General features: G+C 35.2%; 1 protein-coding gene across 9 annotated transcripts in view; it reads left to right on the forward strand.

Annotated features, from left to right (window-relative positions):
- The window catches only part of dco (discs overgrown), a 244406-nt gene extending 227463 nt beyond the window's left edge, over positions 1–16943 (forward strand). For 8 of the 9 annotated variants that reach the window (XM_070102739.1, XM_070102752.1, XM_070102748.1 and 5 more), the window contains 2 exons: positions 12070–12205; positions 15339–16943. In XM_070102739.1, coding sequence (XP_069958840.1) covers positions 12070–12205; positions 15339–15423 — 221 coding nt within the window. In that variant the 3' untranslated portion in view covers positions 15424–16943. Of the gene's footprint in view, positions 1–12069; positions 12206–15338 lie in introns of those variants that run through there. The other variant, XR_011394329.1, reaches the window with a different exon arrangement.
- Positions 16944–19400: the final 2457 nt, after the last annotated feature.

The raw sequence follows: 19400 nt of genomic DNA on the forward strand, positions 1-19400 counted from the left end.
TAAGGACACCAAAAGTTTGAAATTTGATGGAAAACTTACGGAATTATGCTCTCGCGAAATTAGCGGTCTCGGGGATATTTACGCATCGGCGATTTTGCCCACTTTGAGCCCCATTTTCGGCCAATTCCACTGTACTAGTCGACAAAAAACATGAATATTTCGCTAGAACTCCATTTTTTCTATCGAATGGGTGCAAGAAACCACCCATTTATGAAATTCAACTATCCAGTACAGTGGTCAGAATTTAGCAATTTTGCCAATTTCATACAAATTTCAAAAGATGCCAATTTCCGAATAGGGTCCAGAATAAACAAGAAAGACATTCCTGGCACTAAAATGACATTTCCTCTGGTCATTAGTCACGTCTCAAGGCCCCTCTTATATTCTTTTGCTTTCCACTTTGAATTTTTATTCTCACAAAAAATATAAGATTTACTGTTATGCAGACTACTGCATTAGTGTAAAAAATGGTATAAATATTATTGGCGCACTTGTGAAAGAATATTAGACTCACCAGTTGACGTGTATTGGACCATTGGCACGATTTGTTTACTTTTGAAATTTGGTAAAAATCGAACATTTCTGCTACTTTGAGCTCAATTTCAAGGTATCTTTCATTGTAAAACCAGTCAAAATCATCTCAATTTCTGTAATATGTCTTTGATTCTATAAAATGAGACCAAGAAAACTAGAATACAACAATAAATACCATACGAAAATACAGTGCAAAGTCGCTGTTTTATTCCAAAAAAACGGTCAAAGTTTTTTTTTTCTCATTATGCACTGTGTGCTGCAGGATTTTTTTTAGACTGTGCACACTGACCACATAGACCCATTCTTTCATATGAAGGCCTACGAGCTTTCTCCCACTAGATTTGAGGGCGCTAGAATTTAGGCGTACTAGTACGTCAAAAACCCTGGGTCGTAAGCCGTACTAGTACGTCCAAAACCCTCAAAGGGTTAAGGTTTGTAGTTTTCAGATTAGTCTTTCAAGTAAAACTATACTGAAAACATTCTTAAAATATAAATATTGTGAGTGTAAGCTTCCCACTTACTATACAGTGGACCCCCGCATACCGCACGCATCGCATACCGTACAATCCGCATACCGCTCGCTTTTTTCGCAAAAATTTTGCCTCGCATACCGCCCAAAAACCCGCTCACCGCTCTTCGTCCGAGACGCGTCCAGTGTGCGGCCTGAGCCATGCTCACATGTTCCGCCGGTGGCATTGTTTACCAGCCAGCCTCCGCGGTAACATCCAAGCATACAATCGGAACATTTCGTATTATTACAGTGTTTTTGGTGATTTTTTCTGGAAAATAAGTGACCATGGGCCCCAAGAAAGCTTCTAGTGCCAACCCTACAGCAATAAGGGTGAGAATTACCATAGAGATGAAGAAAAAGATCATTGATAAGTATGAAAGTGGAGTGCGTGTCTCCGAGCTGGCCAAGTTGTATAATAAACCCCAATCAACCATCGCTACTATTGGTGGTACAGCTGCTGCTGCTGTTGTACCACTGTCAGCTGCTGCTGCACTGTCAGCTGCTGCTGCTGTTGTACCACCGTCAGCTGCTGCTGCTGCTGTAGTACCGTCTGCTGCTGCTGTAGCATCGTCTGCTGCTGCTGTAGCATCGTCTGCTGCTGCTGTAGCATCGTCTGCTGCTGCTGTAGCATCGTCTGCTGCTGCTGTAGCATCGTCTGCTGCTGCTGTAGCATCGTCTGCTGCTGCTGTAGCATCGTCTGCTGCTGCTGTAGCATCGTCTGCTGCTGCTGTAGCATCGTCTGTTGCTGCTGTAGCATCGTCTGTTGCTGCTGTAGCACCGTTGTTGGTGTGGCTTATTGAGAATACCAAGAAACAATTAACCCCAGAGGATTTGCCACCCAGGATAACCCAAAAAAGTCAGTGTCATCGAAGACTGTAACTTATTTCCATTGGGGTCCTTAATCTTGTCTCCCAGGATGCAACCCACACCAGTCGACTAACACCCAGGTGAACAGGGAAAAATGCCTGGAACTAGTGCTCATATTGGTGAATTTAAAGCCAGCAAAGGTTGGTTTGAGAGATTTAAGAATCGTAGTGGCATACACAGTGTGATAAGGCCTGTTCTGGAAGAAAATGCCAAATAGGACCTACAGTACTCAGGAGGAAAAGGCACTCCCAGGACACAGTGTCTCATCAGTCATTGCTGCATCTTCAATAAAGGTAAGTGTCATTTATTCTTCATTTAGTAGAGTAGTACATGCACAATATATATTGTGCATGTACTACTCTACTATTGTGCATGTGCTTTTTGTGTAGGAAAATGTATATTTCATGTGGTAAAAATTTTTTTTTCATACTTTTGGGTGTCTTGCACGGATTAATTTGATTTCCATTATTTCTTATGGGGAAAATTCATTCGCATACCGAGCATTTCGCATAACAATCAGCCCTCTTGCACGGATTAAAGTCGCTATGCGGGGGTCCACTGTACTTCCTTTGTGCATAATTTGTGTGACTGTCTTATTACCTTAACATATTTGATATACAGTGGAACCTCAAAAATCGAGCTGCTCCCAACACAACCAATAATGTAAGTGTGTTTTTGTAAGTGCTTTTATAAGTGTATTTTTAAGGGTCTGAAATGGACTAATCTAATTTACATTATTCCTGATGGGAATAAATTCATTCGGTAAAGGCACTCGAACAGACTTCTGGACTGCAGAAAGTTCGATATTTGAGGTTCCACTGTACTGTACAAGAATTTAGTGATTAAAATTTAACTGTTTGCTATATAGTATATGTTTGCTCTTCAGGCCTTTTATTCATTTTTCTCTAGTGACTTTTTAGTATTTTTACAAGACTTGTCAGTGAAACAGACCTCTAGTTTATTTTCTTTCGACTACCTTGTAATGAAAAATCCCAACTGTTACCAAGAATGTGTAGCTTAGTTCTGCGCATTCTTTTCATACCTGTGGTGCTAACTCGATTGATTTTATTGCTTTGTATTGTCAAAATTCATTAGTAGGTTCTTGAGCTTACCTTTGGATATTTCAGTGTTGCTAATTTCAATTGACAATTTCATTGTACAGTGCCTGCACTCTGAAGGAGGGGTGTTAATGTTGCAGTTTAAAAACTGTAGTGTAAAGCACCCTTCTGGCAAGACAGTGATGGAGTGAATGATGGTGAAAGTTTTTCTTTTTCGGGCCTTGGTGGGAATCGGCCAGTGTGATAATAAAAAATAAAATAATAATTTCATTGCTCTACATTTAAAGTGTAAACACACTGAAACTTACTAAGCAGCTCTCATATTTCTTCCTCTAATTTGGTGATTTTGTTGTTGTTCTTCATTCTTTGTACAGTATGGTACAGTATTTTCTTTCACAGTTAGTTTGGTTTTATATATTTGAATATCAAATATGGTTCCCATTTTGTTCTTATTGCTTGTATTTTATTTGTTTTGGTTTGGTTCTCTCCTGTTTGTTTCATTGTGAGACACTATTTACTAGGAGGGTTAGGCCTATTATGCTGTAGGAAAGTGTTCTCCCCTGCACACTTAATTCTTTATGTTTGTGGTAGTGTGTAGCCAAGGTGTTTTACTGAGTGTTATCTTTGCAGTTGAAACTGCCCTCCCATTTCCCAGGTGCTGTATGACCCCTATGGGTTTAGCTCTCCCCATGAATGTATTAATAATAATAAATTTATTACTTTAAGGTTTTGGGTTAAAGGTTATTTCATGTATTTTTTGTTTCATCTATAAGCTCTGGGAGCCTTCATGGGTGCCTTGATGTCAGAGGACTTGATCCAAGGAATTGGAGATACTCTCCTCTTTTCTAGATCAAACATGGTTACTTTTTCTTCCCAAGGCATTATATGACCCACATAGGTTTAGCACTTACCAGTGAATATATTAACATTTTTCGTCAGTATTCTAATACAAGAGATGTTACCAATAAAGCTCTGCTTCAAGAGTGATCTTAACATATTCCTCAATAGTAGTTCCTGAACAGCTAGGCAGTGGTGCCTAGGCAGTGGTGTGAGCACCAACAGTCTAATTGATCAGGATGTTAACCAAGAGGCCTAGTCCCAGACTAGGCAGAGGGAATGATGATCCCCAGAACCATCAGTATGGAAACAACATGCAAGGGAAAATAAGAGGAAACCTCATACAGTATAAGAAACCATACTGGTTTAACATATTCTAAATGATTAGCATTTCTATGGAGATGGAATACACTTAATACTGCAGATAAATGTTTAATAATATATATTTTATGAAGGTACAGTAAATACAAGTGGCAGAAAACTTTAAAGAAAACTTTTTTGTGTATGTGGTATATAATTAGACATGTAATTGGGTTAAGAAAGTAAAATCAGACTTAGAATTTTTAATTATAAGTGAACTCTCAGTTTAACAGACTAAGAGAAGGGATGGTGTGTGTGTGTGTGTTAACCCATAAAATGTCCAAACGTAGATCTACGTTCACTCACGTAGCGCATTTGAAGGCATGTAAAATAAAACTTAGATCTATGTTCGGAGCACTGCGCGAGTGAACACAGATCTTCATTTGGAAAGTTTAAGGGTTAAATCAGAATTATGAGAAATTTTCTTCCAGGATCGTAACTGTAGTGGGCAATTTTCACACTTAATGGACCAAATCTGTTGAATGCAAATATGAATTTACCATCCTTTAAATCTAGAATTGTTTGTAAAAATAATGGACACTTTTGACTTAATGGGCAACTTCATTAAATCCAAAATGAATTTACCCAGTGTACTGTAAGAATAATGGACAATTCATGATTTATTAGACTTTGTCTGTTACTTCCAAATATTCAGCAACAGGTTTTGTTTATTAAATCTGAAATCCATTAATCCTGAGTCTTTTAAATTGAGGTTTTTATTTTTTTATAATTTATATTACAGAATATAAACAAAATATGTATAAAGACCAGAATTTGATTTACAAATGTTTTGAGGTATAAAATGTGCAAAATTAACCTGAAATTAGAAGTGTTTACAGATTTTTATGAAGAAATATTGTAACATGAGGACCTCTCAAGGAAGGGGCCTGATTGCTACCCATACCCTTCTTGGTGCTGTATGACATCTACAGGTTTAGCCCCCTCCCCCCATTAATATTAAGTGATAATGTATTGCTAAGGATTGCATAATTTTATGACTTGAATTTGAGAAATGCTGATGTTTAGCATGCATAACCAATGATTTCAATTTGACCTTTAAAGGGGTATGCCATAATGCTGGTGAAAAGCATTAGATCCATGGAATTTGGGCCAACCTAATTATTTCCCATTCTCCAAGCACTGTATGACCCCTAAGGGTTTAGTGCTTTTCCATGAATATGATAACATTACTTCCCAAACTTACTTTATTCAATATTCTTTGTCAACAAATATGATATTCAGGATGATTTATTTAAAATAAAATATTTTCTGATCTTGCATGACTAATATTCATGCAGTGATCTTTGCCTTGTTTAAATGTAGTAGGCTGCTCTATATTTTTAACTATTCATTTGTATAGAATTTATTCTTGAGTTCCTTGCCACACAATGAATAGCAAAGAAGTGTTTCTTTTATTATTCCTGAGTATTCTGTTACAGCTTTTTAAGTGTGTGGATAATGTAATACTGTAGTTTGTGTGTTCAACTTGAGTTGTGGGTCTGAGTATGAGATGATTCTTGGGCTGTGTTTTGTTCTGTTATTATGAGTTGTGTGGATCTCTGAACACATGTACTGTAAGCCAGATATTGGCAAATTACTCTGGTGTGAGCCTAAGATTTTACCTTCATCCTTTCTTTCCTTATGAATATCATTTACCATAGTTAAGTAGGTAATTGTTTTGTTTCCAGCTTTTTTTTTAGCAGGAATTTTAGTGACACTAAAATGAATATTGTTTAAGTTCTTAATTGACTTTGTTTAGGACTAGTGGGTCTGGGTTTGAGGTGACAAATGTGATGTCATCTGAAAAAAGTTCTGATCTGAATTTGGTGAGAGGCATTTTTTAAGTTAATGATATAAAGGAATAGCGGCGGGTCTATGATGGTGCTCTGAGGTATAGTACATCAATAATTATATGTCCATCTATAATGTATTTAAAAGTTATCCCTAAGTATGTCAGTATTTATATGATTCATTGGTAATAATGCTTACAGTCTTAAGTTTTATCACCAGCTTCTTTAAGATTGTTATAAGATGTATATTCTTAATAGGACATATCTTTACTTATCCCATTTTCATGACATGGCATTGTCATTAAATTACATAACCCATTTATCAGTTCATTTACCTATAATATTTTTGTAAAGTTTTATGTCTTATTCTGATTTTTCTGTATGATATTAGATTTTTGCATCATCTGCAAATATAATCATATAATATGGTCCCCAGGCAGGATTTTTTTTTTTTCATTCAGTAGATCCTCTCACAGCATACTAGTTACATTTCTGAAAACTGGCACCTTATGAAAAAAGCATTATGGGAAATAAAAACCAAATGGTAAAAACTGGGTTATGTCCTAACCACCTCCAAATTTACCAAACAAGGTTTTTAATACTATTCTAGGTTAAAACAAATTCTACAATTTATCTTGCCATACATTTTAACTGTTCCTTAATAACATGGAAGTGTATGGAGAAGGTTGATGCAACCCTAACTGCACTGAGGTGGATAGCTGTAGCTCTTGAGTCAATGTGGATTCAAGGTGTTAGTAGTTAACTGAAGTGATCAACTATTCTGTAATGCTTCTTTGGTCTTGTATCCTGTAGTACTCTGTATACAGCTGGTAAGGCATCAGTTGCTCCAGACCTTGCTTCAAAGCAGTACTTCTAGATGTGTCAGTGTTCTTTCCAGAAAAAAAGTCTGCAAACTTATTGATGACATGGAAGCGCTTACAATATCGTTGCCATGTAAACTGTTTAATGTCCAGGTGGTTCTTCCTCATCCTATTCTTTTCATCTGCCCCTCTCTTTCCTGGGAATTTAGCTCCTCCAGTAATTCCTCTGCAGTTGTTTCATTGTTATCCTCCTTTAATAGTTCATGTACATCATCTTTATGCAGTTCTTTGAAGGCCTCACATTTCACAGTCCTTGCTAGAGTCACAATTTTCTGGACCTGACTCCTCATTGTGAGTAACACCACCACCGCTGCTCTCAGCAGCACTTCTACACTACTATTTCTATACTGCTAGACTGCTACTATTATATAGTACAGGAGGGTCCTGCTTATACAGCAAGTTAGGTTCCTGGCTACTGCTGTAAATTTAGCAAAAATGGCTGTAAAGCAAAACATAGCCCTTTTTTTTTCTCACCTTCAGATGCATATAAAACCCTGAAAACATGTTTACACTATCATATAATAAGCAAGCAATAGAGCTAGGCCTAAAAAAATGCACATAAAGTACACACACTACTTACCTTAAAATATTTTTGTCCTGAACATATAGTGAGTGGTGATTATATTTATTGTAGGAAGTCTGAATAAATGAAGAATGGGTACAATTGAAAAATGCTGCATTAGCAGAGTACTGTAAAGTGGGGCCCACTGTACTACAATACTTCTACTCTCATTTTAAACCACTACTACTATACTAATCACTACCACCTCCACCTCCTCCTCATGTATTAACACTACCACTGATGCTACCATTTCTACTACTACTAATTCTACTTCCACTAATTCAGTTTCCACTAATTCTACTACTACTGCTACACTACTATACTACTATTACTACTACTACACTACTATACTACTACTACACTACTATACTACTACTATAATAATAATATCTTTATTTACTACAAGTACATGTACAAGGTATACATATATAGAAAGCCCCTTGTTATGCAAAGCATTTCGGGCAAATTAGGTCAGTTTGTCCCAGGATGCAACCCACACCAGTCCACTAACACCCAGGTACCCATTTTACTGATGGGGAACATAGACAACCAGTGTAAAGAAACATGCCCAATGTTTCTACCCTTGCTGGGAATCGAACCCGGACCCTCACTGTGTGAAGCGAGAGCTTTAGCCACCAGGCCACTACTACACTACTATACTACTGCTAAACTACTATTATACTACTACATGTACTACTATACAACTACTACTACCACCCTCTTCTGTCTTGTATTTTGACCTTTGCTATTTTCTTGGTCAGTTTTGACTTAACAGTTGTCTAGGACAGACCATTATATTGTCATAAGTTTGCTCTGCTGAGTATGGGTTATTTGGGAATTATCCTTCATGTGTTTTCAATACCTTTAGTGACTTTTGAACTTATTGTATTTATATAAAACTTCTCTTGTAGGTTTGTTCTGAATCCTGGACAGCAAATATTTTTATATTTTTTCCTCATTCTTCTTCAGCCTCCCAATTAATTAGAATCAGATGAGTTTTATTACTATATACTTTGTCAGATTCTTTCACTTCTAACAGTTCAGAATTTTTTTATTTCTAATTTTTTTTTTTTTTTTTTTTTTGTGCTCAAGTTCAATGAACCACTAAATGTGAATAGCAACCTGTCAGAATACAGTACCTCTGTAACACAGGCATTGGAATCTCCCATCACTTTTCGCTCAGTCTGCCCCCTTCTGCTTGCCCACACCTGCACACCATTATTGTTTATGCCATCTTCATCTGGGCTGTGAGCACTATTCTGCGGTCATCATTAGTCAAGGAAAGTGCTATACAGTGGACCCCCGGTTTGCGATGTCATCGGTATCCGGTATTCGATACATTTTAACGCAAAATTTTTGCCTCGGTTCCCGTTAAAAAACCCGGTATACGATTCGTCCGAGACGTGTCCACGTGTGTGCCAGTGTTTAGAAGCCAGCCAGTGTGCTCGCATCTAAGGATAAATTCGGTACATTCCATATTATCAAAGTCTTTTTGGTGCTTGTTTCTACAAAATAAGTCACCATGGGCCCCAAAAAAGCTTCTAGTGCCAACCCTTCGAGAAAAAGGGTGCTAATGACTATTGAAATGAAGAAAGATAATTGCAAAGTGCGAAAGTGGAGTGCGTGTGTCGGAGCTGGCCAGGTTGTATACAAAACCCCAATCAACCATCTCTACTATAGTGACCAGGAAAATGGCAATCAAGGAAGCTGTTGTTGCAAAAGGTGCAACTGTGATTACAAAACAGTGACCGCAAGTGTTAGAAGATGTTGAGAGACTGTTATTGGTGTGATAAATGAAAAACAGATAGCAGGAGATAGCATCTCTCAAGCGATCATTTGTGAAAAGGCTAGGCAGTTGCATGACGATTTGGTAAAGAAATTGCCTGCAACTAGTGGTGATGTGAGTGAATTTAAGGCCAGCAAAGGTTGGTTTGAAAGATTTAAGAATCGTAGTGGCATACATAGTTTGATTAGGCATGGTGAGGCTGCCAGTGACTCTCAAGCTGGTCCTAGTAGCATTAAAAGAAGAAGGGAAGTAACCTCAGAAAAGGACTTGCTACCTCAAGTCCTATTGGAAGGGGATTCCCCTTCTAAACAATAAGTTCAACACTCTCCCCTCCTCCTATCCCATCAATCATCACCAATCTTCATTAAAGGTAAGTGTCATGTATTCTATTGTTAGTAGAGTACTACAAACTGTGCATGTCTTCTTCAGATTGTGTGCATTAAACTTAATATTTCATGTGGTAAAATTTTTTTTTTTTCATACTTTTGGGTGTCTTGCACGGCTTAATTTGATTTCCATTATTTCTTATGGGGAAAACTGATTCGCTTTTCGATAATTTTGGTTTACGATGAGCTCTCAGGAATGGATTAATATCGCAAACCGGGGGTCCACTGTACTGTATTTCAGTAGTAACCCTTTATGGATGATGATAATATTAATATTTGTAGGAGAGCTACATGTTCCTCCAGAGTTGATGATGATGGAAGTCATGTTTATTGCATGGATCATAGGTTGTGTTAAGGAAAAAAGCATGCTCAGTGTGCATAGATGAAAATGGAAAATTTCAGCTATGATGAATATTATGAGGAAACGAGTGTTACTGACCATTCAGATTCTGATATAACATGATCCTGTTGTGCCTCTTATATAAATAATCACTTACGAAGTTTACTAATGTGATTTGTAGTAAGAGGGTAAACAAGACTTTCCTTGAATCTTCTAGGATTTCACAAGGATCTTTTGCATCCAGGAACGAGTTAGTGGACAAGACTATTTAACCAGAATTCCCAAGTGGCAACAATACTCGTTAGCTGTTAACAAATGAACACCCAGCCAAGAAGGGAGATCTCTTCCTCAATAAATTAAAGTATTAATACTTTACTAGATAGTTACCTGAATATATAACTGGTGGTTTGAAACAAGTTATGCTTGAGCAGTGCAGACATGAATTTAGCATACAGTAATCAAAGAGTCCTCTCAAAGCAGACTCATGATGAGGCGTGTCAGGGTCCTTGGCAATGACATTTCATGTACCTTTAGAGCTCATCGTGGAAGACATCAAACTAATGAATAAATCAACCCTCACACATCACTACAATAACACCATACTGCTTGTCCCAAAATTTGCTGCCTTGGGGCATCATGCTACAAATAAAGGTAAGCAACTGCTCATAGTTTATAATGTCATGCCCTTCAAGGATTACACTAAGATGTAAGTGAGGGAGAGCAGAAGGCAGAATGGGCTAGACTGAGTGAAAAGTAATGAGTGACCATTATTGGTGTGATAGAGGTACTCTGACAAGTATGTGTTTTGATTTAGTAGTTTACCGAATTTTCCTCAGAAACTTCCTTTTCACAGTTTAAGGTGTATTATGCCTTGAATGGAATTCCCTATTGATTGGTGTCTGTAACGGATGACAGTATCCTTAGGTTGTAAGAATTTACACAAAGCTGGTTGTGGACCAGGCCATGGGGGTGTTGATTCCTGGCATACCCTCCAGGTAGTTGGGAGGATAATTTGCTTAATCTGATTCAAGAGGTGTAAAACTGAGATCCATCGCCAGTCTCAAGGTAAAGAAAAGCTGGTGCAAACCTAGTGCTTCAGAAACATTGTGAACCTCTATTTGAATCCTTTCCCCATCCCCTCTCTTTCCTGCACGTTGAATTTTCTACCTAGTGCTTATAGATTTTGTAGAATAATAGTATAGTACATAAAAAGATGATAAAATGTGTACTGAATATATATCTATTTTACATAATTGAGTAATAAACACTGCTGAGTTCAGAGTTTGGTATTTTCTGCAAAATTTCATATACAGTTTTATAAGCCACCATTTTATTGAAATATGTGCTCTTCATGCAATGTAAGTGGAGTTTCACTTCCATCTCTTGATAATACACTAATAAGAAGCATTGCTTATATAAAATATATTCTCCTCATAGCACTACTAATATAAAATATACTGATTTTTACAACACAGGAATTTTGCCATAAAATACCATGATGTCGTGTAAATCAGGCATGTTAGAAATATGTTTGTGTGCAATCTACTGGCATTTGTAGGAAGAGTCAAGTATTTATCATTACAGGTATATGTGGCAACTGTGATCTCACAAATGAAATAATGTTGTTTGTGCAGAGAGGTACAGTAGGTACATGTGGAAGGCTCACTAGCTGCCTTAGTCACTTATGTATGGGCTGATAGAATTTTTCCATAGCTCACCTGTGATATTTTATTCTATTTAATTTCTCTGAAATGCCATTTCAGATTGTACCCATTTTTAGTAAAGTAATAAGAGACAACTATACACTACAAGTAGAGGTAGAAAAAAAAGATACTGTATATGGAAAGTAATAATAGTTATAACCTGATAGACAATGTTGATACTGAAAAATCTATGGAACCAACAGGAGGTGCTGTAGTATAAGTTTAATGTAAAAAAAATTGAATGAGTGAAAAAAAAGAACAAAATAATACCAACATGGATGACTGAACACAAATGTTCAGACATTCTTTATTTTAGCAAAGAATCTGCTGGCATTAGTAATTTTGAAATTTTGTGCCATGTAATTTAATAACTAATAGTTTAATTTTATTTTGAGTAGAATTTTTTAACGATTACAGTAATTATGATACTTATGATAGGGTACTTATTCTACAGGAGTGGGTCGACTACGATCAGGGAGCGAGAGTGAACAACGTGTGAGCATGAGGGTACATCGTTCTGGGACTTCCAATGCACAGACACCTGAGCTCTCAAGACCTACAGATAGATGTGTAGAAACTTGGGCCAACAGGTGAGGAAAAATCCAAAAAAATGTGATCTTTATTTTCATAAAAATTATGCTGAAAGTTTTGATATATATATATATATCACTAAACCCATCTTTTTTCTCTTCATGAAATATATTTTTTTTTTATATTAACCCATTACCCTTTTCCCACCAAGGTAGGATGATCCTATGGAATTTTTTTTTTTTTACTTGCTCTGTAGTTGCATTTGTTAAAGGATTCAGACTTCTCGGTGTAGTGTTGGAACACCAAACAATCTCCATTATTATTATTGCAGGCCTTAAACATGTAAACCTCAGTGTTAGGGAAGAGTTTCAAAATTTAGAATTAGCCTGCTTGGGAGAGGGCAACACCTGGTCAGTACAGTAGTAAACTTAGCATTCTTCAGATATGAAAAAAAAGTTCTCAATAAAAACTATTTAAAACTATTTGGAAAGAACAATCAAGTTGCTATGAGTGACTTAAAAGTAGTTTTTTTTATCCACTCAAACCTAAGGAAATACAGTAAACCCTTGATATAATAGACTTAAATTATGGGCAAAATCCACTGCATAAATTGTACTTTTATCTCGTTTATTTTCAATATTATTGCACTATAATTGTAAATTGAGGGTACAGTACTGTTAGAGTACTTTAGTGCATTTTTTCATATTTTTTTAATATTCTGATTTAGCACACTGGACAATCCCCCATTAGTCCATTATAAAAGGGTATACTGTATAATTGTATTAGAAACAAACTGCCCAGTTAAACAGGCTGTTGCTGTTGCCACTTTGCTGGCCCACTCATCTGTCACAGGGAAAAAGGAATAAGAGTTAATAAGAAAGAAGGGAAGGTGTTATAGAGCCATGAAAAATAAAGGACTTGAAACCACTTTATGAAATGTGTCAGTTCAGGAGCTTACCAGATACAAGCAAGCCAGTCATTGACTATGAGTGTAAGGAAAGAGCTGAGGAAAATATACTGGAGTTGAATTCAAGTAACTGTTTATCTGATCACTCTACAATTTATCCAAATCCCTTTGGAGCCTTTCCGTGCCCTCTTCTGTTTTTATTCTTCTCATTATTTTTTCATCATCAGCAAATAGGGATATATCTGAATCAATCCCATCTTGAATGTCAGTCACATAAACCAGAAACAGTATTGGTCCTAATACTGGTACTTTCAGAACCCCACTAGTTACTCTTTCCTCATTCTTACGTTTCTTGCCTGACAATCACTCTTTGCTTCCTTTACGTAAAATACCCTTTGATCCACTGGAGTATGTTTCCTGTTATTCCTGCCCAAATATCAAGTTTTTGGCACAGCCTCTTGTGGGGTACTATATCAAACACCCTTGAACTATAAAAAAAATGCAGTTCGCCCAACCCTTTCTGTCTTGTCGTGCATCTGTTACTTTGTTATAGAACTTCAGCAGGTTAGTAAGACAAGATTTGCCATCCCTAAACACATGCTGGTTATTGTTTATGAAACTATTTCTCTTCAATTGTTCCACTTTCTCCCTGATAAGTTTCTCCATTACCTCTCAAGGTTTGAATGTCAGAGAAACTGGTATGTAGTTTAATGCATACTGTTTGTCTCCTACATTTTCTGTCTTCCAGATGTCTGGTAATTGTCCTCTATCCATTGACTTAGTGTAGATCATAGCTAGTGGTTTAGACCATGCTTCTGCACCCTCTCACAGACTCCATGGTGACATATCAGGTCATATTGCCTTTGATGTATCCAGGTTCATCAGAAGTTTCTTTACCTCTTTCCTATTGTTTGGATGTCATCTAGTACTTACCAGTGCTCCCTTGTTCCTAGTTTCTCTGGTATTGCCCCAGTTTCCACTGAGAAGACCTCTTCAAATCATTTTATTAACACTTCTACATACTTCCTTGTTGTTATATGAACTCTCCTTCCTTCCTCAGTTGGTCCTTTACTGTTGTCTTTCTACTGATGTGGCTCTGAAATACTTTTGGTTCAAACTTGGCCTTTGCTGCTATGTCATTCTCAAATTGTGTCTCAGTCTCTCTCCTCACTCCTAGCTTATTTCCGGTCAGTCTGCTCACTTCTCCGTTCTCATCTGTTCATTTTTTTCCTGTATTTTTTACACTTTTTTTTTGCCATTACACATCTCTGGTTGAACCGGAGATGTCTTTGTTGTTTCTGCATCTTCTTTGCATGAAGGCCTCCTCAGCTTCCTTGCATTTACCAGCTTGGTACTCCATCTCATCCACTGACTTGGCTTCCACATCACTGTCCCAATCCACTGAGAGTAATTGTGAATGTGTTTCCTTCGTTGTTTCACCCTACTTTGGTGTAAAAAAAAAAGGCTGCTGTGGTAATAAAGGAACTAACTGAAAAAATGCACAGTGGACAAGAACAAGACAATTTCTTTTTCATGTCTATAGATGGCAAATTGCATACTATAATTAGGAAGGATAAAATACAAAGAATTAAGGATGACAGTAAAAGCACCAAATTGGAAATGTGTGTGATACTAAATATGAGGTTTCAGAGTGCATATACTGATACCTTAGATGTAAGGAATTGATACCATAAATAGGCATTTAAAATGGAGGACATGGAAGTATCCAAAGGTGACTCTGACTTTTGAACATAAAGAAGCATTTTGCACTATGATATTAATAATTTTAGATATTCACTAACCTCTACTCTTACAGCTTGAACATTCTCTGTGTTATGTGACTTTTATGGGTTTGGCACTTGTTTTCAAATACAGTAACTTTTTTTTTTAACGAACCAGCAGTATCCCACCGAGAAAAGGTGACCTAAAAAGACAAAATGAAAGTTTTTCTTTTTAAATTTAGTAATTTGTACAGAAGGGGCTACTAGCCCCTTGCTCCCGACATTTTAGTTGCCTCTTACAACATGCATGCTTACAGAGGAAGAATTCTTTTTCATTTCCTCATGGAGATGAGAAGAAATAAAGAAGAACAAGAACTATTAAGAAAATAGAAGAAAACCCAGATGGGTATGTAAATATATATGTATGTGTAGTGTCACCTGAGTGTAAGATGAAGTAGCAAGACATACTTGTTATCCAGGTAAGCAGAAAGCTATATAAATCAGCTAATTTATGTATTTAATATTAATGACCTACAAGTTTAGTAATTTTTTTCAACTTTTTAGCGTCAGTCCTCCAGTATCTGGAGGAGTGATACGTCGAGGATCTGCTGGCAGGGATGGCACCTTTCGATATCCAGCAAAAAAGTGAAGATTAGACATCCAGTTTAGTTAGGTTCTGCATAATGACATTTGACAGTGCTCCACATATTTTAGTCATCTGATGCCTTGTGTTGGTCAGTACCACAGCCATTAATTTGACTGAACTTGTGAAAGATTTGTGCATAGTGGCTGAACATGTTCATGACTTACAAAGGTGTGTTGCTGTCAGCATGGAAAACATTTTACTGGTCAGCAAAGCTCAAGATTGTTTCATAGTGCATTGATAGGATATATGAACTTTAGAATGATAGCCATGGCCTTAATTATAATATTTATGAAAGTGTGTAATACAAACTTTATATGAAAATACTGTAATATGAGAGGTAAATGCATTAAATGCACTAATTACTTTTATCAGTGATAATTTTGTAATTATTTATGAGAACTACTGGGGTGCAGCTGTCTTCAGGATCAACAGTTGTGGGATATCCCTGAGTTTTTTATATTTTGTGTAAAATGTACATTTGCCAGTTAATATGGCATTCTTCACAAATGCAGAGATAATCTTAAGTTGTGTACTTGTCAGTACCATTGATCTCATTGCCTGCAGGTTTTCATGGGGGCATATTTTGTGGTGAAATCTGTAAGTGTGATGTAAGGAAATACAGCCAGACTCCATTACTATAACTATTTTGCAGATGGTTAATATTCAGTCTATAAAGAGTGAAGTTAAATTTTTTAATGCTATGAAAGCTGTTGAAATTACTAGTAAAATTTCATGAAGTGATTGATATGTACTAAATATTGCTTTATATTAAGTGCTGAAGGTAGCCAGTATGACAGCCATTTTTTTTGTTTCGATGTCACTTTTATGACTAGCATGGAAATTAAAAAAAACCTTGTACTATACTGTATTTATTACTTAGTTTGTCAGTGATATTTTAAAAGTTGTATTTATATTTTTATTCAAATATTTGATAAATGAAGTTGTTAAAAAAGCTTGTAATGGTACTTGCTGTGGTCAATTTAATTACACTGTTGTTTTTGTGCTATTTAATGCACCTTCTTGTATAACAATTGGTAAATTTCGTAAGTCTTTTTATATATAATCTAATATTTGTATATTATTGGCAATAGGTTCTGAATAATGACAACTTACCCTATTTTTTTTTAAGATGCATTATAGTGTAGCAGGTCAAGTTTGCTGGCTACATATTTTGGCACAAAATTTTATTTGTCCACCAATGTGAGGTTTTGGTCAGTGATCTTGCATACACGCTGTAAGGCATAGGTAGCTTGTTACCAATTAGTTCTCAAGAAAAATTAGAATTTATGTAATACGTGTATGCATATAAATGATCTTGGCCTTCTCACTGGCCCTCGACTCCTGGAAGGGAGGGCATAGTATCTTATTTTGATCTTCCGGGTGCTAAGATTTAATTATAACCCAGTGCTCTGGAAATTGAGATAATTGTTTGTAAAGAATAAGCAGCTTGCATTCCTTCACACATGTTATTACAGCATATTGGAAGCAGGTTTTAAAGGGAGTGAATCAAAGGTATGGACAGACTAAGTCTTTTATTTACATTGAGTAAAAGGCTTGCTCTTGTTGTGTGAGTGTTTGATTCAGCATTTGTCAGCTTCTGCCCAAGTTGCATACAAGTTTATATTGGAGGAATAATTTTTTGCGAATCCTTGTGTGTTAATACTGCAGAATTATTATTATTGACAACTTTTGCTTAGATTTTATTTTTTCATATATAATACCGTCTCCTTGACTCACACCTAAAATTGGTAAAACATTGTTCTGATTTTTTATAGAATTTTTAGAAAATAGTGGAATTTGATATTAGTAAACAAAGTGTTTCATTTATGAGCTGATTGCTGTCTAGAACTTGACTGTAATGTGCAAAGTCATCAAATGTCATGTTTTGGAACTTGGCTATATTTAGTATCATTATGGGAATTTTAAATTTATTTATTTATATATATATATAATATATATATATAATATATATATATATATATATATATATATATAATATATATATATAATATATATATATATATATATATATAATATATATATATATATATATATATATATATATATATATATATATATATATATATAATATATATATATATATATATATATATATATATATATATATATATATATATATATATATATATATATATATATATATATAATATATATATATATATATATATATATATATATATATATATATATATATATATATATATATATATATATATATATATATATATATATATATATATATATATATATATATATATATATATATATATATATATATATATATATATATATATATATATATATATATATATATATATATATATATATATATATATATATATATATATATATATATATATATATATATATATATATATATATATATATATATGCGCAAAACAACCACTCTGAAAGAACAGAGAAATTCCAAGCGCTTTCGTGACTACTCACATTATCAAGGAACTATGATAGTTCCCTGATAATGTGAGTAGTCACAAAAGCGCTTGGAATTTCTCTATTCTTTCAGAGTGGTTGTTTTTGCATATTCTGAAATCACCTGTTTACTGTGATCTTATTGCATATATATATATATATATATATATATATATATATATATATATATATATATATATATATATATATATATATATATATATATATATATATATATATATATATATATTATTAGCTAATTTGTGATAACAGCATTAATGGCAACATATTTTTTATCATTCCTGATAATAGCAAATCCCATCTATGACTATGCTCGGTCTAGCCATCTTCTTAAATGTGTCAGTCATTGTATTTACCATCAGTCACATACATGCGAGTGCATAGGGATATTTGTGTGTGTATGCGCTGTCTGAAGTGAGTTTTCAAAGGAGTGCAACTTTTTTATGCTTTCATGCCTGAATGGAGGAATGTAAGGAGAAATATTTTTCAATGCAGACAAGATGCAATTTAATAATTTTATGATGTGGAGAAGGGAGATGTTTTAGCATTGTTCATGCTCATTTATTTTTAAGTAATTGTTTTTCTTTTCGTCCTAGAAAATAAATTATAATTTAACCTTTTAGACTGTAAATTTATAGTCTCTTGGGGAATGTTGATACTGATTAATGCATTTATTATTTATGCTTAATCATATCACTAAAAAAAAATTATAATTTTTCTACTCTTGACAAGAATAGCCCAGCAGGTTCTTAAATACCTTTACACATTGATATACTCAGCTGATTATCATACCCAGTACTTTTACATTCATTATCCTTTGACTCCAGCATACAATATATAACTTTCAGTGCCACAATCGCTTCAGAAAGGAGAATACATAATTTATATTATCTCATGATCTTCATACCCACTTTCTCCTGACAGTTTTGCCATTGTTTTAATATCTTCATCTCTTCTGTCTCTCACCAGCAGATTCCCTTACCATGAGCCTTAGACAGGGATGCATGATATCACCATGGTTAACATATTTTATGGATGGAGTTGTAAAAGAAGTGAATGATGTTATGGTGTTGGGGGAGAGGTGTGGCATTAAATTATTCAGAATCTAATACAAAATGGGAGTTGTCACAGTTGATTTTTGCCAGTGACACTGCTTTTGGGAGATTCTGAAGAGAAGTTGCAAAGGTTTATATAATATGCATATATATTTTTTTTCAACATGTCAGCCATCTCCCACTGAGGCAAGGTGACCCAAAAAAGAAACACTTTCACCATCATTCACACATAATTACTATCTTTGCAGAGGCATTCAGATACGACAGTTCAGATGTCACTCCAAATGGCAAATATCCCAAACTTCCCACCTGTAGGACTCAAGTTCGGCTAACCAGTTTTCCTGAAACCCTTCACAAAATATTAACCTGCTCAAACTCCAACAGCTCATCAGGTCCCAAAAACCATTTGTATACACTCCTATCTAACACACACACACATGCCTGCTGTGT

Source organism: Cherax quadricarinatus, chromosome 5, assembly GCF_038502225.1.
Source record: "Cherax quadricarinatus isolate ZL_2023a chromosome 5, ASM3850222v1, whole genome shotgun sequence".
Classification (NCBI taxonomy): Eukaryota; Metazoa; Arthropoda; class Malacostraca; order Decapoda; family Parastacidae; genus Cherax; species Cherax quadricarinatus.